Here is a 27,748-nt window from a genome sequence, read left to right as displayed (position 1 = left end):
GGATGCAGAGTGTGAAAGCAGGAGGAGGAGAGAAGCAGGCGGGGGTCAGGGCGAACAGCATGGTGGAGAGCCAGGAGACAGGGCGATATGAAGAAGGTTTAAATAAAGTGCTGTGAAAAAGTTTGTATGTTCCTTAAGTTTCACTACTATTTGTTGTGTTACCAAACGGTTTTAAATCATAGTATTTGAGACCTGTTAATGTAGGAGGAAATGTTATTTATTTGAATGAAGTTCAGTGGCTTCAGTGCAGTGAGCCAAACTACGAACAGCTCTAGTTTCATCTGGCCCAAATGGTTTCATTGAATGCTTGGATGTCATATTCACGTTGTATTATTCAAAGATACTCGGAGGAATCCAGATTCAGAAATATATTTGGCCTCAAGCAACAACCACTTGAAGTATTTGTTCTTGAGCTGCATGTACATTTCCATTTTGATAATGTCGTAATCAATATAATTCAATCAAAATATGTTCTACTGCTGGGCTGTCTCTATTTTAAGTGGATGAAAAACCTATTTTGTTATTTAACAAACTAATTGAATGCAACTCAGCTAAATCACATTTATCTTTGAAACATCATTCGGTACATATTCTTGTCCAAAGTGTACGGAAACAAAATGACTAAATGATTAAATTATCTTAAAACTAGAAAGCATGGTTTTACAGAGCATCCCAGGACAGAGCGTGATGAAGATGAAGATGAGCCGAGGGGTATATCTGAGGGGTAAATACCCTCAACTGGTCAGACAGACAGTGACGATTTCTGAACGCCTGACACACGAAGGAGGACAAGAAGGAGACGAGGACAGTGGGGAAGAGGAGCGCGGGGAGAGGAAGATGAGGCCATGCAGAGAGGCGAGGCGGGGGAGACTGATTGGCTGTGACAAGCTGTTGGTGATATGATGGGGACGGGAGTCGTGGAGAGGAGAGGAGGAGGAGTGGAAACAGTGAAAAGCAGAAAGTAAGGAAAGAGTTGAAATGACATGATAGATAGCAGAGAGGTACAAGACTCTAATGTCTCCATTATGGAAAAGTGGAGCGGTAATGGATACAAAGAAGAGACTGAGAGCAGGGACCATTGAAACAGGAGAGCCGGCACATGTGATTTTGGTTCTGTTTTAACATCATCAATCAACGGGTCGCAAATATCACAAGGGGGCAACTTTTGGTAAAAACAATCCACTTGGATCCATCAGCATGCTCCAGGTATTTCCTGTGAGTCTCAATTTCACAGCAGCGAACAAAGAGATCACAGGGTGCGATCGGAAATATCCCCCCCCACACAATCTTGGGTGCTAAACAGTGGAAATGCTGAATGCTTCCTAACACTTGAGGGGGGGGAATATATCGCCAAATCAAGGTAGATGTAATCAGAGAACATCTGTGAAATCCTGATCAGTGTTGGGTGGGTGGGTGGGTGGGTGGGTGGGGGGGAGGAGCGGTGTAGGACGCAAATCTTTCCCACCTCACTTTGGGATGACAGGGAGAGAAGAAAGGGAGTGTGTGGAGCAATTTGGGATGAGATAAGAGTGAGAGAGAAGGAAGAAGGAGACGGAGGAGGGATGAGTAATTGAGACAATGATCAGCAGTGATGGGGGGGGGGGGGGGGGGGGGGGGGGATACGAAGCGCCAGAGGACGGAGGAGAGGAAGGGGCGTCGCTCCGCCACCAACGCTCTACGGGAAGGGGAAAACGTAATTGATGAAATAATACCGCAGTCAACCTGGATCAGACTAGGGAAGATAGAGGGGGAGTGTGTGTGGAGTCTATAGGAGAGATCACACATGAGACTGTTTCTATGTGTCTCTCTTATTATTACCAAGGTCAGAGAGGGGTCAGAGAGGGGTCAGAGAGGGGCCAGAGCTCTTCTTCGCCTTCATTCTCGCTGCTAAAGTTGGCCAAGTACTCAGATCTTGAGTAAAACAAAGTGGCAAAAATACTCAATTAAAGTACCTCGGAATTGTACTTGAGTACTTAGTTACTTTACACCTCTGCCTCACATCATTCAGGGACCTTGGACATGTGTTCAGCTCTATATTAACTGCTGTGTGGACTATGCAAAGCGTCTTGATTTGCATTAAGAGGCATCTCGGACCCCAGTGTTTGCCATGCCACTCTATTCCCCCCCCCCGCCCCCCCTCCTGTGTGTTCACAGCCCCGCTTATATATTCCACGCTTGAGTGACAGCCGGCCTCCCGCAGCAAAACACTTGCTCCGGTGTGAGTGATGTGAATTTGTGTACATGCTGATGTTGATATTTCCGTCACGTCCTTCCGTCTGCTCTGGGACACGACTCACATTTCACTTTGCTTCAAAAGTCACAAGAAGTGCTTTTTTATTGCCTCACGTATTTCTGGTTGAAATTGGGATTTTGCAGAGTGTACATTTTGCACGTTTTGGTGCAATATGTTGGTTTAGGAAATGGGAACAGGTTTGTTTTTTTAGGGGGATTTAACCCAAAATGCACTGCTCCAAGGCTGCATTATCAAGCAGGCACATTTTACAGGGCTCAAAGTAAAAAGATTGTCGCAGAATATTCCACAATAAATGATAATATCAAATGAAAGGATAAGTCATTGTCACTTATCCTTGGTGTTTTTTAGGGTTTCAGAGGTATGGGTTGCACATATTTATGGAATAATTGCTCAGCACATTGTGCTATTTGTACAATAATACTAATAACAATGTTGGATCATCAATAGAGCACATAAAGAATATGTATTTCTTACATTAAAAGTGACATGCATTCCTCTTTGGCTACAGTTAGGTTAGCAACCTGATCTAGCCTCAAAGGCAAAACTCTGGGCAACAAAAACCCCCATCATATAAATATGTGTTTACTATGTTTACTTGAAGATGACAGGATGCATACTGCGTTGAGAGGATGGGGGTCATCAGGGGCCCCAGGCAGATTAATGTCACATGAGAATTTATGAAGCTGCAGGTCTTTTACGATAGCAGAGATTAAAGTGGTGCTGCTGTGCATAAATACTGTATTTGTGGCCGAGCTATTGCGACAGTCCAGGCTCACTACTGTACCATAAACACTCAAATTACACACACATGCCTCGAGCGTGAAGCGGGAACATCTTTTCCCGATGACAGCTAGATTAAAAGGGAGGGAAATGGAGAATGTGGCGGGCAGCGACTGAGCAGATTGCACAACAAACGGAATGAATAAACAAGCGAATAAAAGCCAAGGAGGAACAAATGCCGTCTCATGTACAACCAGCACAGCCATGGCCCCTGCTAGCCTCTGGTGGGAGATAGCGTGTTAGCTTCGTCATGAGTGTGTCAAGTAATGAACGCAAGTAGCACAAATGCAAATGAAACGTGAAAGACACAAATTCAAGTGGGTGTTTTTATCCAGCCGCGGGCACGTTGGTGCATGCAATGGCTGGAGTACGTCTCAGTGTGTGTCTCAGTGTGTGTCTCTGTGTGTGTCTCTGTGTGTGTCTCTGTGTCAGTGTGGGTGCAAAAGTGTTCCCATCTGTGCAAATCACCCTAAAACCAATGTGCTTTGCCACTTAAATCCTCCCTTTTAGTTCCACTTGTTTGGCTGTTGCACATGCTCCGAAAAGATCACGAAACTAAGTTTGCCACTTGGTTGGACTGAGATGTGTGCGTGTGGGTGGGTGCAGAGGGTACTTGGGGGTGGGATTTACAGTTGCCTTCCTGTTTAAATTTGTAGTCCTCACTCTCCAGAGGCCCTCTGAGCTCCGTGTGTGTCATCTAGATGACGAAGAGCATATAACCTGATTCCCTTTCCCTTGAGGCAAAGCTGAAGGATTCATTTTCTCTCCATTTCTCTCCTATTCTAACCCCCTCCTCCCCCCCCCCCAAAAAAATCCTGAAACTCGCCATCGAAGTTTCCTGTAACTAAAAACGTCTTCATAAATCTCCTTTGGCGCTTTTACAACCTGGCTATGATGCATTAACGAAGCTATCACAAGCCATTACCTCGCTGTGGCGGAAAGAAGGGGGGGAAGGCATTAAGTTGTTTACCCAAACAGAACGGGCATTATTTTAGCCCTCCCTCAAAAAAAAACACCAGCAAAAGTATTATTTTCACATTCCACCTCCAAATACACAACACACTGCATTACTTCCAACAAAGCATGAGGTTTTCCAAACTTTGTTTTCTGCAAAGAGTGCAGGTTTCTCGTTGTGTTGCTGCAGACAAAGGCCCACTGTGGGCTGTGTTGTGGTGGCACTTGATCCACAAATGGGACGGGCTCCAAACAAGGACAACACAAAGATGTCTGCATGCTTGGCGCCTTTTGTTGCGCGGTGACATGTTGGTATGTGGTTTGTAGACAAGTGTGATGATGCGTTTGTCACATGAGGTAATGTGAGAATGGGACGAGATGAGTGCTGATAAGCTTGTGTTGTTGTCTTCAAAATGTGAAACATGTACCCTTTTTCGATGTATGATCAAATTGGGGCCAGAGTTCCTTTTATACCAACTTTTTAAATGGTAAGGAAAACACAGATAAGGCATTTAAGGATACTGTGGGTACTATGGTTACTGTTTAAAAATATCTTAATTGCGACATTTAATTTGACCCATGCATTATGAGATGGTAGGATGAATTTAATTACTTTGTGCCTGAACAAATTAAAGCCATATTTCAGCTGGAAGTGGCTGATTCCTGATGCATACTCATTTCATTTCTACTCTGTGCAAATGTGATTAAAATGTAGACACTTATGACATCCACACTTGTAAGAAAGCTAACTTATATGCTTACTTATGTGAAATTGTCACCAGTTTTTTTTTGCAGGTACAACGAGGGGCCAAGTCATGGTCACAGGTTGAACTCACATGATGTGTCACATGCTGACCAAGGCACACACAGTCAGAGGAAATCTCACGCAAGCCCCCAATTTCACACATGCCTCCACAGAGGACACTATTACCTCAAGTCATACACATCATTCACACACACACAATCGAGCGGAGGTGAAATGATCTCAGTGTCTCTGCTTGCGTGCGGTTGATCTCTCCTCTATTCCCGATGACATTTTAATTCTCAGCAGTTATTCGTTTTCCATCCATCCTGTTCTATTACAATCACCCCCCCCTCCCCGCCTCTATATTCGCCCTCTCTCTCTCTCTCCTTTACCCCTCCCTCCCTCTGTCGCTCCATCGATGTCCCGTGCTCTTGGAGGGTGGGCGACTCACAATCACATCGTATTAATCTCCAGCACCAAAACACACAACAAACTGGGCCACGGCACAGCAGCCTCCACCACCCCCCCCCCCTGCCTCCGCCCTCCCACCGGCCCGTCAGAGTTCCGAAAAAAAGGAGGACTGGAGTGAGGGGCGCACCTGATCTCCGCATCTGACAAACACCGATGCACGCACAGCGCCGAGGGAGAGGATGATTGCTCGTGACACATCCGCTGCCATTTTAGGGGGTTTAGTTCGGAGTGAGAAATATTATTGGAAGCCTGAAAAGTGCTGCTGTTTTCCGCCGCATTGTTGACTAAAATCGATGTCATGATTTATGAGACGGCACTGCTTATAATCCATTTGGGTATTGTCATGTTGTATGTGTGCTCACTTCTGTGCGCAAAGGACATTGTGTCGCTTTGATGAGAGACTGGTAATCTGGTTTGATGCACAGCGAGCTAATGATGCCACAGTATGGTCAGTATATATCCCTGCTGCGCATCAATAAACAATCTTCACAAAACCCCCTAAAGCTGCTTATGTCCTCTATAAGATATTTATATACAGGGCAGAGATGGGTCATTGTCACTGTCGGAGAGAGGGATGAAGAGGAGGAGGAGGAGGGATAAGTCATCAGTAGGCATACAGTAAACACATAGGCCCATTTCGTCCCATTCATTCTCACGTTAATTAAATGACGAGAAACAAATTGTGGACGGGGGAAAAACGTAATAAGCGTGACTGCCCATTTCGCAAAAAATAATCCACGCCAAATAAATGAGACTGCCGGAGCATGGACATGCATAATGGACCAAAAGAAAGAAAGAGAGGCACAAAGCGTGGAGAAAGAAAAAAGGGAGTCATTATGAAGAAGCCGGGTGGATGAGCCTTGTGTAACGCCACTAAAGTGCTGGCCATGTAGGACAGCCACGACCAATGTTCCTTACAACTGGGTCAATGTTGCCGTCCCGGGGCAGCGAGGGCATTCTGCGTGATGCGCGTGTGTTGTGAGTATCTGTTCACCCCCCCCTGCCCCAAACCTCATAGAAACTGCTATCTCTGCAATCCCTGTCAAGTGCACCTCGGAGTGGACCTCCATGCATATTGAATGAATACTTCAATGACTACTTATCAATACTTAATGAATACTTATCAGTGAATCCCTGAGTGACTTCTATTGCACTGATTTTTTTTTTTTAAAGGCTTTTAAAAAAGGAGCGCAGAGCCTTTATAGCTGCGTCTCAGTACGCACCCCAACAGAGGAGAAGAGGAGTTTGCGGTCGCGTTTGAATGTCTGAACGTGACATTTTCCCAGAGTCGGCTGAGGTGATGCAGTCGCACGGAATGATAAGTAACACTTGAAGCTATCGCGTGGAGTCTGACTGCCTGCAGACCAGAGATGGAAGAAGTACACACATCCTTTAGTCAAGTAGAAGTACAGATACTCGTGTTTATAAATACTCTGGTAAAAGTAGAAGTACTGACTAAACTTCTTTACTCAAGTAAAAGTAAAGAAGTATGGGCTTTGAAATGTACTTAAGTAAAAAGTACCCATAACTAGCATCTGTTTTGAAGAGTACCTGACCTCCCTTTATATTAATAGAACAATAATGTCATTGTTAGCTAATGAATGTTTCCATGCTGAACAACGGTAACATGACAACGTTTTCATTGGTCCCTCTTCTTTAGAGAAGACCAGGAAATGATGGATACACGGATCGTGTTCAAATCAATAGGCACGCAATGACTCTAAATAATAATGATCACGCCACCAAACACACATTCAAACTAAAGTAACCAGCCTGTTTGGAAAATGTAAGAAGTAGAAAGTACAGGTATTTGTGTTCAACATGTAAGAAGTAGAAAGTACAGGTATTTGTGTTCAAAATGTAAGAAGTAGAAAGTACAGGTATTTGTGTTCAAAATGTAAGAAGTAGAAAGTACAGGTATTTGTGTTCAACATGTAAGAAGTAGAAAGTACAGGTATTTGTGTTCAAAATGTAAAAAGTAGAAAGTACAGGTATTTGTGTTCAAAATGTAAGAAGTAGAAAGTACAGGTATTTGTGTTCAACATGTAAGAAGTAGAAAGTACAGGTATTTGTGTTCAACATGTAAGAAGTAGAAAGTACAGGTATTTGTGTTCAAAATGTAAGAAGTAGAAAGTACAGGTATTTGTGTTCAAAATGTAAGAAGTAGAAAGTACAGGTATTTGTGTTCAAAATGTAAGAAGTAGAAAGTACAGGTATTTGTGTTCAAAATGTAAGAAGTAGAAAGTACAGGTATTTGGGTTCAACATGTAAGAAGTAGAAAGTACAGGTATTTGTGTTCAACATGTAAGAAGTAGAAAGTACAGGTATTTGTGTTCAACATGTAAGAAGTAGAAAGTACAGGTATTTGTGTTCAAAATGTAAGAAGTAGAAAGTACAGGTATTTGTGTTCAAAATGTAAGAAGTAGAAAGTACAGGTATTTGTGTTCAAAATGTAAGAAGTAGAAAGTACAGGTATTTGTGTTCAACATGTAAGAAGTAGAAAGTACAGGTATTTGTGTTAGAAATGTAAGAAGTAGAAAGTACAGGTATTTGTGTTCAAAATGTAAGAAGTCAAAGTTGTGTGTGTGTGTGTGTGCCCCTGTCTGGTGGCATGTGTCCATCTTAAGGTTGACGTGCGGGTAGCTTTTTCTGCATTATATCAGGCGCTAGATTGGAGGCCTGTAGAAATGGGTCAGCGCCATATTCGTCGTCGTTCCTTCTCTCCTGCTCTCGGCTCATGTTTTTTTTTTTTCTTCTACCCAGCCTCTTTTATTCCCAAGTCGCTCCCAGAATAAAAACGAAACACCTCGGGTTGTCCACTCCTCCTGCGGCTGCCTGGATCTGGGTTACACCGGAGAAGTCCATCACTCACTTCCCTCTTTTCCCCCTCCGTGCCTCCTCTTTTTCCAATTAAGGTGAAACACTCGGCGTCTCCTGGCAGTAAGACTGAAGGAGTCACTTTGAACAGTCTCATGATCAACAATGAGGATTTTGATGAATGTGTTTTCACCCAAGTCGCTCAGCAGACTTGGGTGAAAACATGTGACAATACATTTCCAACAGTCTTGGTGCCTTCATCCTTCCTATCTCAGCTCATGGTGCCTGGAGCTAAGTGTTCTGTCTGAGTGGACACACACACACACACACACACACACACACACACACACACACACACACACACACACACACACACACACACACACACACACACACACACACACACACACACACACACACACACACACACACACACACACACACACACACACACACACACACACACACACACACACACACACACACACACACACACACACACCTGTTGCAAAGCCAGTCAGAGGGGGTGAGACACGACACATGACTAATAGTCCTGTAGGGATTTCTTTCTCTCCTTTTCTTACTTTAATGCTTCTATCACTCATCCTGTTTACTTATTTTTTAGGGCAGTAAGTCGACCTCAAACCTTCCACGCCACGCTCCCACACACACACGCCTGAGCACACATTCACACTCTTAAGGCCCTCAGTTTCACATTAGCCTGATTTACAGTCTCAATTTAGGCATAAATTCAGTGCAGCGAAGAGGAAAACAGGATACAACTACACCTAAGTCGCAGTTACGCGTCTCCTGTCACTTTGTCATACTTTCATCACTGGGGGAGGAGGTGAAAAGAAAAAGCTGTCTCTTGCAGAAATCACTCTCTCCTCGCTGTGGCTTTCCCTCCTCTCTGACATTTCCTTCTGCCTCTCCTTTCAATGATTGCCTTTATGTTTCCTGCCGTCCCCATTCTTTGTCGGGGCTTCCTCTCAGGCAGAACCTAGCTGTGACATTGTCTGTCATTGCAGGATTACAGCATTGGCACCTCGCCACGAACATGCCGAAGACGGCGAGGATGCGACCCTTCGCCGCGTGCGTTCTGCTCTGCCACGGGGTACGGAGCCTTCGAGTAGAATAACAGCTTTTCAAACACTGTGTGTATCCGAAGCCAAAACTTCCCTCTGGGACGCTGAGCTGTCAGATCCCCTCAATATAAGTGACTTTGAATCAACTTTGTAGCTGATGGTGACTTTCAGACTGTAGAGATATTGCGGGAAAAAAAATTGGCGTGATACTGTTTGGGGAGCGATGAGAATACAGTTTGACCCTCATGGAGTTTTTTTTATGAGCTGATATTTTCAATCTTTCTTCAATGTTCCCTTGACGATGTTGGAAAAACACTTGAAACAATACCTTGAAGTGCATCATATCCATCCATCTGTATTTTCTTACACAAAAATATAATGAAAAATAAACTCACAGGCGGAGTCATTTGGAGATTATAGAAAAGCTTTTCTGAAGGACGGGGCGGTCAAATAACGTCAAGTCTATTTGTCATTATGCTTCTTTTGGTCAACACTGGCAAGCAGGAAGGGGAGGGATGATGCTCGACTGAAGGACAGACGTCTGGTAAAACAGGAAGCTATGAAGGATGCAAGGAAGTGGGTCAACGCTCTGAAGGGAGGAACGTGACAGCGATCTGTGGCATGGAGCAGGAGGGAAAGAAAGCAAGTGGGAAGATGGCGGCGGGCAGAGGGGAGGGCTTTCTAAATTAAGAAGAAGGGAAGCAGAAGGGTGTGAAGGAGGAGGAGGAGGAAGAAGAGCGAGGGTGAGAAAGACGGAAAAAGGCAGAATCCATGGGAGGCAGGAGCTGTTAGAGAAGATGGCCTCATGAATGTCACTCCTTTAGGGGTGTTATGTATGGCAAATGTCAAAGACCCAGAACTTACAGGAGTTAGAAGACACACAGCCTCCAGACAATGACTTTTGAAAGGAGGCAGTGAAGGAGTGGGCCTGCCGAGGAGCTGTACATCTTAAAGACTGTAATTAAACATAACTGTCAGTCTAATTAAGGCTTTTAATGAACTCCACCAGAGCTCAGAAAGGACAAAAAGCTGCCAGTGCGTGTTTGTTTGCGCGCGTGTGATAAACGATGCGCTCAAGGAAAACCCTGCGCTCAGACGGCAACACAATCAAACATTTTAATGAGCCGAGTGCAAATCTGAGGTCCGCCGTCTAATAAACATGCATACCTGGGTCCCTCATATCTAATTGCAACACACACACACAACTAATTATTACTGTCTCACTCTCTATGCTGACAAAGTGGTACAGCCCTGCCCACTGCAGAAGTGGGACTAGACCTATAGGAAAGACCTTTGAAACAATTGGATTTGCCATTAAGTAAAACTTTATTTAGGATTGTAGCTAAAATACTAATCTGCATTAAACATCATTAAGCTTTGCCACTAAAGCTCTTGGCTGCACTCTGTCGTTGGCTGGCCAGCTAAAGGAAAATAGATTGCACTTAAAGGCTGGAAAAACGTTAGGTCTTGATCTAGTGGCCGATACAGAGCAAAAAGCACAATGAAATCTTTTTTGAGTTTGGGTGGGCGAGCTAAATTATGTATAATGATGGCAAAGAGGGGTTGTGGTGGTGATGAGAGAAACTCAAATATATTTTTACACTTTCTCTCTGATGGCGTCAAAGGCGGTCTCCAATAATCATTCCATTACTTTTTCCATTATGATTTATTTCCATGTCAGGGGCCACTGCCACCATTAAAGGGGCCCTATTGTACTTATTTTCAGGTTAATAGTAGTATTAGAGCCTCTAGTGTGACATGTTTGAATGCTTTACATTTTGAAAAGCTCTTTATTTTCCTCATACTGCCTGTGCTCGTTTCACCCTCTGTCTGAAACCAGAGTCCAGTCTGCTCTGATTGGTTATTTGTTTGGCTCTGTTGTGATTAGTCAACTGCTTAGAGATGCCCCGCCCCTTAGCCACAAATCACAAATGTGTTGGAGCAGTAGCCAATAGAGGCGCGAGTGTTACGTATGTCACTATGGAGGGAACTTTGGGATTTTAGCCTTTGCAGACCATTTACATGCACACACAATATATATATATAAACACACTACAGGAAAGGAACACTGAAAAACACATAATAGGGCCCCTTTAATTTTGGGCCCTGACTCGAATATCAAGAAAGAATTGGAGACACAGAAACAGTCTCTCCTTTCTTTCTCCCTTAGGATTTTTTTCTTTCAGTGCATGCCTTTCTTTCACCCAGCTGCTACGTCATAGTCTGTAGACACCGTGTACACACACACACACACATATATACACATATACACACACACATACAGGAGCACTTTAAACCTGGCTCAGTTTTAGTGTTTAAAAACACCAGCCAAGACTTAGCTTCAACACAATCCTGACGAGCATGGAGGTCCTTCTAATGGATCAACACAGATTCAATTCAATGTGCCAGTGTGTGCATACTTGCCTTACATGTCCTTGAACCATGACTGTAACACAGAGTTCTGCCTGCCTGTGTGTGTGTGTGTGTGTGTGTGTGTGTGTGTGTGCCCTTTTGTAATGTATGCCTATATGGGAATATATCACAGAAATGTTTGACTAATCCCTGCCAGTACAGCCCCCTTCCTTTTACTTACCACCCCCACCATTATTCTTGTTTCCAAAAGAGGAAAGCAGGAGACACACAAACACACACACACACATACGCAGACGCACACACGCAGACACACACACACACACACACACACACACACGAGAGCCAGCCAGCCGGAATAATACATCTTGACATCTGTGCCTGCGTACTGCTCCAGGGAGAGATTGGAGAGAGGGAAAGTGGAAAGAAGAAGGGTGAGATATGAAGGGGAAGATGATGGACAGCAGAAAGCATAGGGCAATTATATACTATTTGCGTGCGTGTGTGTGTGTGCATGTATACTGAATGTGTGTGTCGGCGTGTATCCCTATATGTGTGCAGCAGTGAGAGAAAGAGGGTGATGACAGTTGTGTTTGTTTAGCTTCTCTGTGATTAAAGCAGCCTGCTAGAAGCTGTGCTCTTAGCTGTGTACGGCCGTCTGTCTGTGTTTATTTGCACATGCATGCTCATGCTTGTCACTTCTTTTCAGAAATGGGGGGGATGCATATTTGCACTCTGCATGTGTCAGTCTGTCTTCAGTTCTGAAGTGTGTTTACGTGCGCGTCTTAAATCTATGTTGCGCCTCACGAGTGCGTCCCATGGTTGATGCATATAATGCAATCTGTCTGCGTCTCCTCCCCAAAATGTGTGTTTTAAACGTCTAATCTCTTAGTTTGCTTAAGTTAAATCATCCACGGCTGTCAGGTGCACGCGGGACTGGAAAAACCTGTGTGTGTGTGTGTGTGTGTGCGTGTGCTCATTAGTGCAAGGTTCCTCGAGGTGCTGTCCTGGCGTCTGTTTGAGTTCTTGTCTGTCTGATGTGGATTTTATTTAATCCGACGGATGAAAGATAACTGTCAGTCTCTTTCTGTCACCTCAGTGTTCAAGTTCAACAAGCTTTATTAGCCTTATAACATCCTTCTCACACTGCCAAAGTCAAGAATACAACACAGAGTCTGTTCAGGTAGATAAGAAGGAGAGTGTAGAACAAACCTGTGTTGCAACTGTAACTTGTAAATCTTACTAAAGTTCACACATATTTAACTTGTTACGTTAAAACTCTACTTTACATGGAGTGACTGAGCATTGATCGTTTTATTTGTCAAAGAGGTGTGTAACACATCACATGTTTTAGTTTTAAAACCAACATTTTATTTGAAGTGCATTTTCCACTATGATGATTTCGCTGATTGAAAAATATGGTTTTGCCCTGATCTGGAAACCTAGAGCCATATTTTCATTTTCTGATTTCATCTTTTGACTCATGCATGTTCAATTTGCAAGTGAAAAAAAAGTCATCATTCCGCTCGATCTGATAGCAGAAGGAATGCATGTATCTCTTCACCGCTCACTTTTTTTTCCCGTGCTATCTTGGAGTTGCAGCAGGGAGAGCAACTAAAAGAGTAATGAGTGTGCCGTGCAGAGAGCCGAAGACACGGTGACAGACATGCAGGATGACAAAAACACAGAACAAGACAGGGATGCAGGGAAGAGAAAGAGAGTTTGCCATCTGAGTGAAACTTTGAACAGGGTCAAGTTTGAGGTTTGAGTGTAAAAACAGCTCAGGCTAATTCATATTTAAACTTCCCATTCACACACAGCCCTGACAGCTCACACACCAACACCTCCCTTTAGAGCCCACTACTCTTACCTCCAAGGAGTTCTTTTAGAGGCTTCGCAAAAAAAAGGGAAAAGAAAGTGCTAAAACATGGCAGATGGGAGACATTTCCAACATACAAACTGACTGTCAAAATCTCACATAACAAGACCTGATTTGCTGCTGTAAGGATTGATATACGTGTGATGTACTCGACACTCTGGGAAAAGAGTGCTCTTCAACGTCTTCAATGAGGGATGCTTAGCTAAAAATATCAGTTCCCCAGGAATACTCAATGCTAAAAAAAGGAAAGCACAAATCCAGCTAAATAGGCAGAGTCGTGTTAGCATCTCACATAATGCGCCAGCTCTAAATAAACTATGACTAACGTGTCACTCGATGTCATATTTGTGGGCTGAGCGACCTTTTTCTTCCCGAGAGCCGCCGCCAAAACTTCTTCGATTACTTTATCGGTAATCCCTTTAGAGCAGCGCTCTCCAAGTGCCGTAAATCTGTCCCGCTGCTTTAATCTTCAATTCATCACACATTTCCTAATCGCGCTCCAAAAACAACAAACCTGGAGTTACTCTTCTTTCTGTGCGAGAGCCGAGCCCAAACGCAAGCTATCAAAGGTTATGGCGTGTGGATAAATCACTAAAGACTGACAAACTACCCAGTTCACCTTGTTGTATTGTACAACTCAAATAAAAAAATAGGTCTTTATTCTTAATTAAAGCTGGAAATAATTTAAAAACGGACATGCAATAATGTCGTAGTGCTTTCTTGGCAAGGTCAGGCTTGTTAAAACAGTTCCTAAATCTTCGATGGGACACATCGGGATAAATAAAGGTTAAACCAATAAAACAGACGGGGCGTTCGCCTTTAAACCTTGTCTTCCCTCCCAGGCGGCCATATTGCAGTGACAGCAGAACTGTTGCTACAGATGAGGTAAGATGCCACAACAGGGCCTTTTTCTGCACCAAGAGAGCAGCGGAGCGAGGCTGGAGGTGCCAATGAATTAGTTCACTGTTTTCACTCATTATGCCCAACTGACTGCCTCACTTTTCTTCTGTCTTTATTTACGCCCTTTTCTTCATCTCCCGACTTCTCTGGCACCACACACACACAGCCAACAAAGACCCCGCTCATAATGAGGGCATAGCGGTGTCTGAGTGTGTGTTGTTCCTTGTGTAGTGTGTGTGTGGGTGTGTGGAGGGAGTGGGGGATTATGGCAGTTCCAAAGCGGTGAATAGGGGCCAGGCTGGGCCTTGGCCCCGGCTGAATTAATTACTCTAATTAGCGTCTTAATTGCATATATTAAACCAGTGGTTAGCGGGGCTGGAGCTGTGGTTAGGGCCTGGATCTCAATCAGGCGGACAAAAGGGCCACACACACACACACACACACACACACACACACACACACACACACACACACACACACACACACACACACACACACACACACACACACACACACACACACACACACACACACACACACACACACACACACACACACACACACACACACACACACACACACACACACACACACACACACACACACACACACACACACACACACACACACACACACACACACACACCTTCCCCCACCCACTTGAGGTAGTCTGAAGTGGAGAAACGAGACCAAAACGCTCCCCTTCATGATGAGGGTATTCAATTATCCAAATCCCCACCCCATCCCTGGTCATCAATATATAATAAGCGTATATAGCAGCGGCAGATGTGTGGTACTAATATGGATGATAAGCCTCCCCAGAGGGAACACTAAGGATTAATATTAGACCTACGGGGACTCCTTGAAGCAGTCTTCATCTGAAAGTCTTTACTGTATCACTTACTCGGCGCTCCGCCCCATGTGACATTCAAGATGCCAAACCATGGCGCTGATTTGCGACCGTAGAGCCTCGCCCCGTCTGGCCCCCCCCGAAGCACGTCACGCAGACTTACAGGGACCATGACAACATCAGAACCATTAGTTCCAGCGCTCGCTCCACAACCCAGCTCTTTTGGCTCATGGTTTTTGTGCATTTTAAACAATTATCAAAACCATTGGCTCTCCAGTGCAGACAACATGCATCAAATTAAGCTTTTTGGCTTGAGTTGACCCCAGAGTTAAAATGAGCCAGGCTGTGAGAGAGAGAGAGAGAGAGAGAGAGAGAGAGAGAGAGAGAGAGAGAGAGAGAGAAGAAGGAGTTGGACTCTGCCTGCAAGAGGCGGGGTGAAAAATTGCAGAAAATGGCTTGTTTTATTTGTGAAATGCACCCTAAGTAACTCGCAACAATGACGATTAGTCGTGAACAAGTAAACAGCTAGTCCGCTAACAAATCTCGCTTTAATAAACAAGTGGAGTGCATGTGCACGCGGCGCGCACGTGCATGAGCGCGGAGAGATAATGATGTTCTTTGTGGAGTTTTTTTGGACTAATTAGGGCTGCTTAAATGGTGGTTAAAAAGGATTTGCAGCTGATTGTTTGTCCTTGTGTCTTTGAGCCTTGGGCCTTGTTGCTCCACTGAGTGTCAACACCGTCTTCTTCGACGGTCCCCTCACAGCACACAGAAATCCTCTTTCATCAGTCCGTCCACAGACAATCCTTCCCTCTCTTCTGCTACATGCGCAAATTATTCTAGCTTGTATGTAATTTACTCTCTCACTTTTCCTCCTCCTCTTCCTCTGCTGAACAGCTGCCGGGTCCAATCCGACTCCAAGAACACCATCATCTCCCTCACACATGGCAAAGATCACGCCTGTTAGTTATAGACAAACTACACCCATAACAACTGACAGCAGTGTGTGTGTGTATGTGATGTCTTTCTCTTGAAGGAATAGTTCCATGAAAATACACTAAATTGTTTGCTTTCTGAAAGTGTTATTAGAAAAATAAATACAAATGTAGCTTCTGTAAGTCAGGATGCTAGCTGTTTGACTCTACACCAGTGTTTGCTAAGCTAGGCTAAACACAGCCTAAATAAAGCTCATTTCCTTTTAGAAATGAAGCTTAAGAGTGTAAGTAAAACCGCTAACATTGCTTTAAAATAATATATGGAGATGACCCCGCTAGCAGTTTCCTACTATCTTCACTCTTTATGCTAAGCTAGGCTAACTATCCCCTCATTCAGCCATTTATATATTCCAATCTCAGCAATAAAGACAATTATTATCTGAAATATATGGTGGTTTTTCACAAATCTTTCCAACACAAAGTTGTGCGAGCAAACACACGCACACACACGCACACACACAGACCCACACATAACATGTTTGTTGTACGGCTATACGCATCTGTCCGTGTTTCCATTATGTTGATCAGGGGTCATGTTGGCGTGAACCTGGACACTAAATCAAAGCTATATTAGCAGGCTAATGCGTTCTACTGATGGCAGAGGTCAGCTGAGAGGTGCGCTTGTTTTTAAAATCCCCCATGTATGATTGCCGGGTAACACATCTTTCTGCCAAAGGTTCCTCAACAGAAGGCGGCAGCACAATGATGCCTTTGTATGTCAAGCTGCTATTGGGAAAGTTTGTGTATCCGTGTGTGTGTGTGTGAGAGACAGACAGACAGACAGTGTAGGAAGGTTAAATGAATAATACAATGTTAACCAAGCTCAATCCAATTAGGGAGGGATTCTTCTTGTCTGACCTTTAACAGGAGAGACGTATTCACACTCACTCACGCAATCAACCCCTCAGCCCACCAACACAACCACACACACACACAAAAACTCTCACAAACTACACAGTCTGGACAAACATGCAAGCACACATCCACTAATGCACCCTCCCTCCCGCCCACACAGACATACATAAGCACCCAACCAGCATCACACACACACACACACACACACGCAGGCCAATCTCACAGACAGTAGCGCGGCTCTGATTGCTGACCTAAATCGGCCAGGCGATCTGTCACATTCTCTTACTCACACTGAACACACATCTTTTTTTCATCTTTTTCCTCCCCTTCTTTCTTTTTCCCCCCCAAATATCCCTCGCTCTCTTGCAGTGTCACTTCACATCAGCTCATTCCCCTCTCTCCTATTATTCTTTTAACCAAAAAAACACCATGGCCTTATTTGAATGCTACTATCTATGTACAGTGTGTTGCAAGTGCTATCACTGTATGCTTTATTTGAGCATTGGTACATATTCTCCTGCATGTAATGAAGATGCATGCAGGGAAGCTCGGGGCAATCTAACACTTAATCATTTAAAACACAAGAGATGTCCTTTTAATAGAGTCATCTTTCCTACTATCCACTGCCTCTTATCCATTGAGAGATGCAGATCAACGTTATCTCTGGAGAGGAAATTAGTCGAATCCGTTGCACTAAACCCCTGCTGGCCTATTCTATTCCATTTTCCACTTTTGCACTTTTATTTGAGGCTATTTTCACACATGAGAGTTTAACCGAGGCGCTTCGCCCCCAAGAACCCGATGTGTTTAGTGGAGTGTGAAAACTGTATTGCAGGCTAGAAAAAAAAGCAGGTCCACCTCAAAATAGTTGTGAGGGGCTGGCTTGGAAGCGAACTCGAGGCATGTCCCCCGAGGGCCACAACAGATGTGAAAACACATTTGAAGTTGAAAAATGTCTAACAGTTTTACTTGTGTGTCCTTTTAGTTACACTTAAATTCATGGTGGTCGGAAAGGAATTAAGAGGTAAAGGTGTCGCCAGAGATTTAGCTATTTTTGTTATTTATTTGAATGTACTTAATGTAGTTTAGTTTCCCATGGTTGCCAACTTCTTGAGATCCTTGTTTTTCTAGCAAATGTATATGTGAATGTTGTGTCCTGTGAAGCACCTTTTCTCTTTGAAACGGGCTATAACAGTAACATTTATATTAGGTAAGACCTATGATGAATATCCACATAGTAAAAGCTCACTATTATATGACCTTGTAGTACGAATGACTGCCATTTTGTAAGACTCATTACACAATGTTGTTAAGGGGTTTCATGGGCATTAAACACCATTACATCAATGAAAGAGAAATGTATTATACGCTTAATGTTTAAATCTGATGTAAGACCACTCTCCCAACATGTATTCAAGTCTATCGCTTTATCTATTACAGAAGTAAAGAGGGGATATAGAAAGCATTTAGAATTCACTGGGATTACTCTGTATAACAGAACCCCTCCCCTCGCTCTAAGCCCCTCACTGTGGTCATCTCCTCTCTACCTCCTCCACCCTCTCCTCTGCCTCCCCCCGCAGCTTCCTCTCCTCTCCCCTGTGTCCGTGGATTCTGTAGAGCCTTGCTGAAGGCTCAAATCTGAGGGCTTAAACTTGATCAAATATTCAGCAGATATAGATTTCTCACAGTCCCTGGATCCTCCACCTCTTCCACCGGCTCCCTCCGCCCCGCCTTTCCTTCAATCTCTCACTTCTGCTCTCCTGGCTGCAGTCGCAAACAAAGTTGTGTGCCGCTCACAAACACACACACACACACAGCCACGCACGTGTGCACATGGGGAATCACAAACTAACGCAGAGTGGCGGAGAGGTGCAGCTCATTTGGGCTGCAGTGCTCCGTATCTCTGCGCTTCCTCTCCTCCATTGTCTCTTCTCTCTCCTCTATTTCACTCTCCGTTTCACTAATGTTCCTCATCTTTCTCTCCCTTCATCCGTCTCTCACTCTTCCTTTCTCCCACCCTCCCTCTCCCCCATCTGGATTCCGTGTCATTTATTTCAGCTTAACCCTGATAAATAAACCAGTGAGTACCTCTGCATTATTGAACACTTCAACATTGCTGTCTGCACGCGCTGCGGCGGCCCGTGCTGTACGACAATTAGACCACACACACACATACACAAAGCCCCACCCTGTCAAAAGTTGCACACAGAGAGCTAAACTTATTAAAAGACACACAAATTCATAAAATATACACACTCGCAAAATGAGTCAGAAGAGGCAGATGGATGGACCAGAAAGATAAACAGAGAAGAAAACAATACCGAAAATAAAGTTTGTACACACCACGGTAGACAGACACACACACTTTCCCCCAAAAACGTATATGCAAACATGCACAGACACTTATTTTTCTAGGTGTGCAGGCCCCAGTCAGCTTTTCTATTATTCATATTAGCAGAGGGTTGTTTATCCCTGCTATTGTGCGACGGCAGGCACCAGGCTCTCCGCAAAGCCCCGGGGGGCCTGCTCCCTAAACACACCGCTGGGAGTCATTCATGTCCGCACACACACACACACACACACCTTCATGTCCATCCTACACATGCATACCTGCACATGCTAGCCGCACAGAAAAAACCCAATTTCATACCTCCATCTCACACACACTGCCATCTGTCTGAGTGTGCATCAACAACAACAACAACAACAACACTGCAGTCCCACAGCGACTGACCCGCTCAGTGCAACCGATATGTGTTTGTGTGTGTGAGCTATTTTCAGACTATTTTGTGTGCATACAACCACAAGCCTGTCTGTATGCCAATGTGTGTGTGGGTGCATATATTTATGAGAAAGCCCCCGTGTATGGCGATGTGAGCATGCATATGTTAGTGTGACGAAGATTAGATGTGTGTTTGTGAGGGAGTGGGTGAAAGAGGTCACCCACGTATGAGGTCGTATGTATGTTGACTGTGAGCCCGCAATCATTCACTGCCGGCGTGGATGCGTGTGTGTGTTTAAAACATGTAAGAGTGTGTGTGTGTGTGTGTTCCATTTCCCCTGACAGCGGCGACGGTGATTGAAAGTGGCCGCGTTGTTTCAGTGTCACCCTGCCGATGAGAAGCTCTATCTGTGTGTCAACTGATACTTGCATCCCATTCCCATCAGACACACACACACACACACACACACACACACACACACACACACACACACACACACACACACACACACACACACACACACACACACACACACACACACACACACACACACACACACACACACACACACACACCACACACACACACACACACACACACACACACACACACACACACACACACACACACACACACACACACACACACACACACACACACACACACCCCTATCTGTTGACGTCTTCTTCTATCTTCTTTGCATTTTTTCTTTCCCTTGCCCCTCTTCTTCTTTCCTTTCCTCCCTGAACATACATCTTTTTACTTTTTCTTACTAATGCCCCCAATTTTCCTCATCTCTCCTTCTTTTTGTGATTCCGCCGCTACCTTTTTTCCGGCCATCACTTCCATCACTCAATCTCCAAAGGCAAAGACATTGGTTTGACTGCTATCCGGGACCAGTACTTGTAATGTCATGTAAGCCTCTTTTAGTACAAGGTGGAAGCTTTTGGACCATAACCTTGACACGATTAATATTAATGAAATATACAAAAGTGTGTTCAGGCTTGGATTTATGAACTTATATACACTGAGAAAAACTGAAATGTTGACTTGAATTAAATGTTTTATGTCCACAAATGTCCTACAACTGTATTAGGTAAGATAAAAGCAATAATATTAGGTTGAAATTTATATTTTGTGTTTAAACTTAATATTATTGCTTCCAACTAACCCAGGGGTCGGCAACCCGCATCTCTCGAGCCGCATGTGGCTCTTTAAGCCCTCTGCTCTGGCTCCCTTGGGCTTAGACAAAAATAAGAAGGAAATAAAATAAAAATATTTGTAGGACTATTTATATTTTGCTGCATGGTTGAAAATGTTTCGTATCTTGTATTTTGAGGTGATACTGTGACACATAAAAAAAATATTTTTAATTAGGTCAACTAAAAGATGCGTCATATCCTGCTACGGTCCCACACCAGCGCCTTTTCTTGCAGGTGAATAACCTGACCCCCGGCTCGATGAGCGGACTATGGATAAATCAAAGAAAAGAATCGGAGGAACACAGAGGGTTTAATTCTGCGTGGACAGAGTTATCTGCTTTCACAGCAAACGATGCTGGCTTACCGGTATGTTTGATATGTGGAGAGAAGTTATCAAAGGTGCTGCAGCCTTTACGTATTGGAGGAAAAACACGGAAGAGGAAGACAGCTGACGATCTTCAGTCATAATTCAATCAGTTAACTCTTTTTAGGGTGCAGCTATATGTTTTATTTATTTCAAAGTGGCCCATTTTAATTATATTTATTTTCTTCAAATGTGCAGAGGACTCCCCAAGTGCTGTGTTTAATTTATTTTAAAGTAGGCCTGTGTATTTTTTTTAATTCTCCTTATAAGAGTTATTTGTTTATTATTAGAGGTGAACAGTTTTCTATAATGTAATAAATACAAAATAACTAGTTTTTGTCTATGATGTAACAATATATACAACTTTATAAGCTATCAAGCTATCAAATATGTTTTGCGGCTCCAGACAAAAAAAAGGGGGCAAAATGGCTCTTTTGGTCAAAAAGGTTGCAGCCCCCTGAACTAACCTAATACAGTTATGTGAAATCTATTGCCAGAATAAATTTAATTAAAGTCAAGGTTTCATATTTTTCCGTGTGCCATTTTATTTTGAAATGTAACAACTTAGAATGCACTGAAAATAAATGTTAAACGTTGACTTACACATAATTGTATTAGGTTAGTTGAAAGCAATAATATGAAGTTAAAATACAAAATAATAGGTTCAACTTAATACTATTGCTTTCAACTAACCTAATACAATTATGTGGAACCTGTTGACATAATACATTTAATTATAGTCAATGTTTACATTTTTCAGTGTAGGTTTTTTTCACTGCACACTGTCACCATGATATATAGGGACTATTTCTTCAGATAAAAACAGTTCACAGTGAAGTCTGAGGATTATCAAGGACATCATTTTGGAGTTGTTGTTGTTGTTGATTACATCAGCAGGGAAATATCTGATCAAATTAAAACTGTCTGCATGACTTGCTACCACAAATTCAAAGCGAGAATTGCAATTTGGGTGAACTGACCCTTTAAAAATCAGCTGATCCCGGACCAGTTTAACAACTCCTCTATTCTCCCCAAGTTAAATTCCTTTAAGTTGCACATCATGGGGATGCTTTCCTCACCCAGTTCTCATTAAGAAAACACGTCATCAGGACTACTCTCTGATTGTGTGTGTGTGTGTGTGTGTGTGTGTGTGTGTGTGTGTGTGTGTGTGTGTGTGTGTGTGTGTGTGTGTGTGTGTGTGTGTGTGTGTGTGTGTGTGTGTGTGTGTGTGTGTGTGTGTGTGTGCCGCTGCATTCATACAAGGAGTGTGTGTTTCACGGGGCCCTGGCGCCTGCTTTCAAAGGATTCATTAAAAGCAGTGAAAGGCTTGATCTGCGGTTTGGGTGGATGTACTGAGCATGTCTGTGTGTGTCTGTGGTGGGATTTGTATGGCGAAAGAAAGAAGGAGGAGGAACTAAAAAGGGTGGAGAGACATAGGGGGAGATAGACAAAACAGCGAGAGAGGGAGAGAGGGGGAGAGTGTCACAGAGAAATGGGTTTACGTAAACTATGACCTCGTGTTATGAATGAAAACATCAATCAGTGGGTATGACTAATCGATTTTCCCACTCTTTCGCTCCTCTCCACAGGATACATAAGTAAAGAATTACATTTAATGGGATACGAGTAATCTGATTACAAAACAGTGGCATCTGTGGTGCATTAGTGACCGCAAAAACAAAGGGGAAACGTTGGATTTCTTCCATATTGCTCGCTAGATTTCCTCTAGCCACAAACGATTTCCTCTAGATGTGATCAATGATACCACTTGTTGTTGCTGTCAACACAAATTATGATGTGGGATTTTAATATCATTCACTGGGCATCGCAGTGGCAAAGGAAAGTGATTACCCAGTGGACTTTAAGCAAGTTACTGGTAATCTGTAATGGGTTTAACTTTGAAATTAACCTCCACTGCCCTGCTTCCTCCTGCTGCTGCTCCACCATCCACACACTCTTTCCGTGTGTGCCTGCAGTGTGCAAATGAAATCACGTCATGCTATAGGTTAATTAAAATGCAATTTCCCCGAGGCTTGCGCATACATTGGTGCCCTTACACGCACAAATATACATTTACTGTAACTGAAATCAGAGACCAGTCCATAGTGTATTCATTAGCAGTTAGCGCACCATGCTATACTGCAGATACGTGGCTCTAAATGAGCAGTAGGATTAACAGTTTTTAATTATCCGTCAGCCTCATTAAGTAGACAGAAGCTCTGGTGAGTTCTTCATTAGGAGCACATGATCTGCGACGTTATCAATAAGTTATCAGTAGCCAGCGCTCTCTATGATCGGCTACTCCCCTGTCTCCTCACCTGTCAAACTCTCACCGTGTGACTTGTGTGTGTGTGTGTGTGTGTGACCTTGTGTTGCAGCCGCCATCGATCGGGCTGGAGCTGTCAATCGATCAGTCTGCTCTGTGTGTGGAGATAAAGGTGTTTCTATCTCTGGACACTCCAGTTGCCAGGAGTACAGAAGAGAGGTGGGTAAAATAGGGACTGTGGTCCACATATGGCCCTCTGCTTGCATATTAGCGAGCCCGCAAAAGGGTTTTATGACTGTTTTCCACTTTACTGCAACGCAATAAAACTCAAGTTTAAGACAGATGTAAAAAAAGCACAAACGTGTTTATTGATGGAAGTTTTCCAGGGGGTGCTGGCTTTGTGCACCATAAGCAGTCGACTTGTTTTTTTCGACACACAACGTATGAGAAATATGAACCCTCGTCGATTTGAATATCGGATGAAATGCTAAATGTTAACATATATTAAGATGTAAAAAAATACAAAATAATAATAAATAAAAAAGGGAGAAGGGGTCGGATTAAATAAGTGTAAACTTCTTCCGACCCCTTTTCGGACGTGTAATTAGCTAAAGCTTTGTTGTTTATTGATATCAGACAATGATACTACAGATTATTCAATTATTAATTAAATGTTTCGTTTTGTTATTGCATTCATTTGTATAGTACTGTATCATGTCTGTATCACCTTTTGTTTCATTTGTATTTTCTTTGGTTTTACACGCTCGAAAAAAAAAAAATAAACTAAACTAAACTAAACTAAACTAAAGGAAAATACAAACTAGGGAAAGTCCCTTTAAACAACAGATCCTGTGTTGATAGTGTCCCGTAAATGTCTCGCAGTCATATTTGATTCTGCTGTTCAACATCTGTCCGTCATCGAAGCGGGTATCAGCAGGTATCAGATTGCATTCATTTTCTCCCCTACTTATCGTGCCAAAATTCCTGTATCATTGGGTTCCTGGGCACACATGCGGCAAGACACACACACACACACACACACACACACACACACACACACACACACACACACACACACACACACACACACACACACACACACACACACACACACACACACACACACACACACACACACACACACACACACACACACACACACACACACACACACACACACACACACACACACACACACACACACACACACACACACACACACACACACACACACACACACGCTATCTCACCTGCTCATATCTAATCTAGGTGAAATAGTTGTTGTTGATAATGATGCAGGGTGCAGGAGAAATATGCCCAGTGCCTCACCTCTCCTCTCAAACACACCGGGTGTAAGGACTGATAGCGCAAAAAACGAGCGTACCTGAAACCGGCAAACAAATATAGAACACAAAGAGGCATGAGGGACTTCACAGAGTTTCCAGAGATCTGATATTCTCTTTGTCTCTTTCCGTCTCGGTCCGTTCCTCCATCTCTGTCCCAGCTTCCTGCTCCTCCTGGCTTTACTCGCTCCATCGTTTTTTCTTCCACCCAAAGATGAAAAGCATTGAAAGAGCATTTGCACTCCTGAGTGAATAAAGCTCGCAGGTGCGTGGGAGGAGAGCTATGGGAATCCAGGTCTCTCTCTCTCTCTCTCTCTCTCTTTGTCTATTCTGCTCACTCTCTCACCCCTGGGGTGTTTTTACAGTGTTTGTACTGGAAACTTGTGAGAGTGCGAGTGTGTGTATACATCATTCTGAGTGTGTTTGCGTGCGTCGCTTCAATTGTGAACGCTAAATGCTCTTGAACTGTGTTTGAAAACAACCCACAGGTTTCGGTTGACTCGACCTTTACTCGCAGATTGCGGTGTTCGATACAAACGCTTGGCCTGGCTCGCCTTGATGACCTCATCAGGTCTTCCCACAGCCTAACTCCAAACAAACTCTCCGGATAAACCAAAACAAACTGTGCTTCGCCGTTTGTGGTCACTGCGAGCCTGGCAGTAACAATAAACAGGCCCCAGGCCAGAACAGCAGCAGAGCAGGACAAAGACATCGCAGTGAAACACACACACACACACACTCACACACACCCAAACACTTAGAAACAACCATTAAATACAAACGTTACCATACTTCACTGAACACAAAAGGCCACACAAGTCGCATAGGACAGAGACACACTGCAAGAAAGGACAAGAATGTAATTGGTGTTTAATTTGCTGTAAAAAGAGACCTGATTAGTGTTTATTTCAAGAAATGGGAACCAGGGGAAATAAAATAAAGCTAGTCAAATAACTCACAGTTACAACAAGGTCTAATTTGGAAGAAATACATTCAAACTAAATCAAATGTGAAACAGAAAACAGCCCTATTCAGAGCCATGGTCAGCTGGAATTCAATGCCGGTCCATGTTTTTCAGGAAAATTCCCAAGTACATTTAAAAATGTGCTTAAAAAAACGTTCTGTATTATGTAGTATAATTTAACTGTGGCTGGCATATGTAGTATATTTAACTAATTGTATTATATATGTTTGGTTTAATGATGGTTTTAATAGGATGATACTTTTAGTTTTCACTTCATACGGAATTGCATGAAATGATGTGGGGTTTGTTGCGTACGTTTGACTGTGTTTGTGCGGACCCTTGAAAGAATCGCTAATGCTCATGCTAGTGCGAATGGGGTTCCTCATAAAGAATAAGAATATATTTGTACTTAAGCCAAGGCTCGTATGGTCATTTTTTGCAGTGTACTGTATCCACCCATGGACCACCGGAATCACATGTAATTCTCAACCCTAATTACTCTAAACACTCCCGCCCAATCATCGCCCTCATCACTGAAATAAACAAACACATTCAGGCACAATCAGAAATCAGCCATGCAATCATAACAACCCACCCAACACACTGCATTAAAGCTCAACACACACCCATAAACACACACTTTCCATCCCCTAATCTCCATGGTAGCTCCCTCCACTCACCGATGATGAAGTAGTCCTGCATGCTCTTGAACTCGTGCCCCCACAGGTTGGGCGAGAACTCCTGGAACTTGATGGTGAAGCGGCGTTCGCGGGTGGGCTCGTCGCAGGTCAGCACGATGTTGGGGGCTCCGCTCACCTCGCAGCGGTCCGCCTGTTCCCGTGACGACACCAGGTAGAGCTTGTAAAACTCGTACTCGGGCGTGGACCTGCCGGTGTCCAGCGGGGGGCAGATGAGGTCCAGCCGGTCCCCGATCTGAGGGTACAGAACGTAGCCCTTGTCGTCTTTGAACCTGGAAGGAACAGAAGGAGCGAGGTATTAGAAAAGAAAAGGAAGGCGTCAAGTCATTAATTAGTCTTTTGTTTCCTGCTAAAATAAACCAGTTCTGAGCCACCTGTGCCTGCTGCTGAATGAGCAACAGATGGATCCTTTAACCCTCCTATTTCCCCCTACTTCTTTTCTATTTTCTCTCCTTCACTGGGAACAGGTGCCGTCGCATAGAAGAACAAATACACTACACAATCTCACAAAATCCCCTGCTGAACCCATGAAGTGGTGGAGAAAAGAAGAAGTAGGAACATGTAACCACCAGTTGATCCACATTGGGGGAAAAAAGCCCAAATTAAAGTCAAATACATTTCATATATTAGAAAAGCATTCATTTTCCACTACCCCACCAAATCATCCTCAGTTATGGAAATGTTTAGTCTCAAAGCGTACAAGATCACTCTCTGAGTTGAAATGCCAAAGCCAATTTACTGCAAGCAAATGTGAAGTCTGGTAAACAAAAAGACTTGCAGTGTAAACTTGGATACAGACGGAACAGAAACTAATTTGTTTTTATCAGCACTCATATTTGGAGGTGAGAACTGAAGCATGTCCATCAAAGAAGAAACAGGCAGACGACTATCGCCACAGATCAGCAGAACGAATGCCAGATCTCAGGTAATTAGTTTGCTTATTAGCTGTTTTGATGTCTGCCATCCAAATCTGATATGAATAATGTGAAGTCTTGTTGTTTACTGATGGGTTTGACACCTGGTATCCATGGGAAACTGCAGCTGGAAGTGATAAACTCAACTAAAATATGGTTTATTATTATCATTTTAGAATTTGACCTTGGCTTTTAGTGAAGATATTTGACGTGACATGGTCCTAATGTTTCTGAATGGCATTCCTGGAGTGAACACTACAGCAGGTTTTGAGGAAATATTTCACATGACAATTTGAATACGTTCTGAAAAAGCTCAAAT

At 43.5% G+C, this 27,748-nt stretch overlaps 1 protein-coding gene across 1 annotated transcript in view; it reads right to left on the bottom strand.

Moving 5' to 3' along the window:
* The window catches only part of efnb3b (ephrin-B3b), a 74,828-nt gene that overhangs the window by 11,970 nt on the left and 35,110 nt on the right, over window positions 1-27,748 (bottom strand). The window contains exon 2 of the mRNA XM_034136670.1: window positions 26,498-26,787. Within this exon, the coding sequence (XP_033992561.1) occupies window positions 26,498-26,787 (290 nt within the window). The remainder of the gene's footprint in view (window positions 1-26,497; window positions 26,788-27,748) is intronic.

The sequence above is a fragment of the Trematomus bernacchii genome, unplaced genomic scaffold (genome assembly GCF_902827165.1).
Source record: "Trematomus bernacchii unplaced genomic scaffold, fTreBer1.1, whole genome shotgun sequence".
Lineage (NCBI taxonomy): Eukaryota > Metazoa > Chordata > Actinopteri > Perciformes > Nototheniidae > Trematomus > Trematomus bernacchii.
Note: the sequence above shows the minus strand (reverse complement) of the source record. Positions and strands in the feature narration are given on the sequence as shown.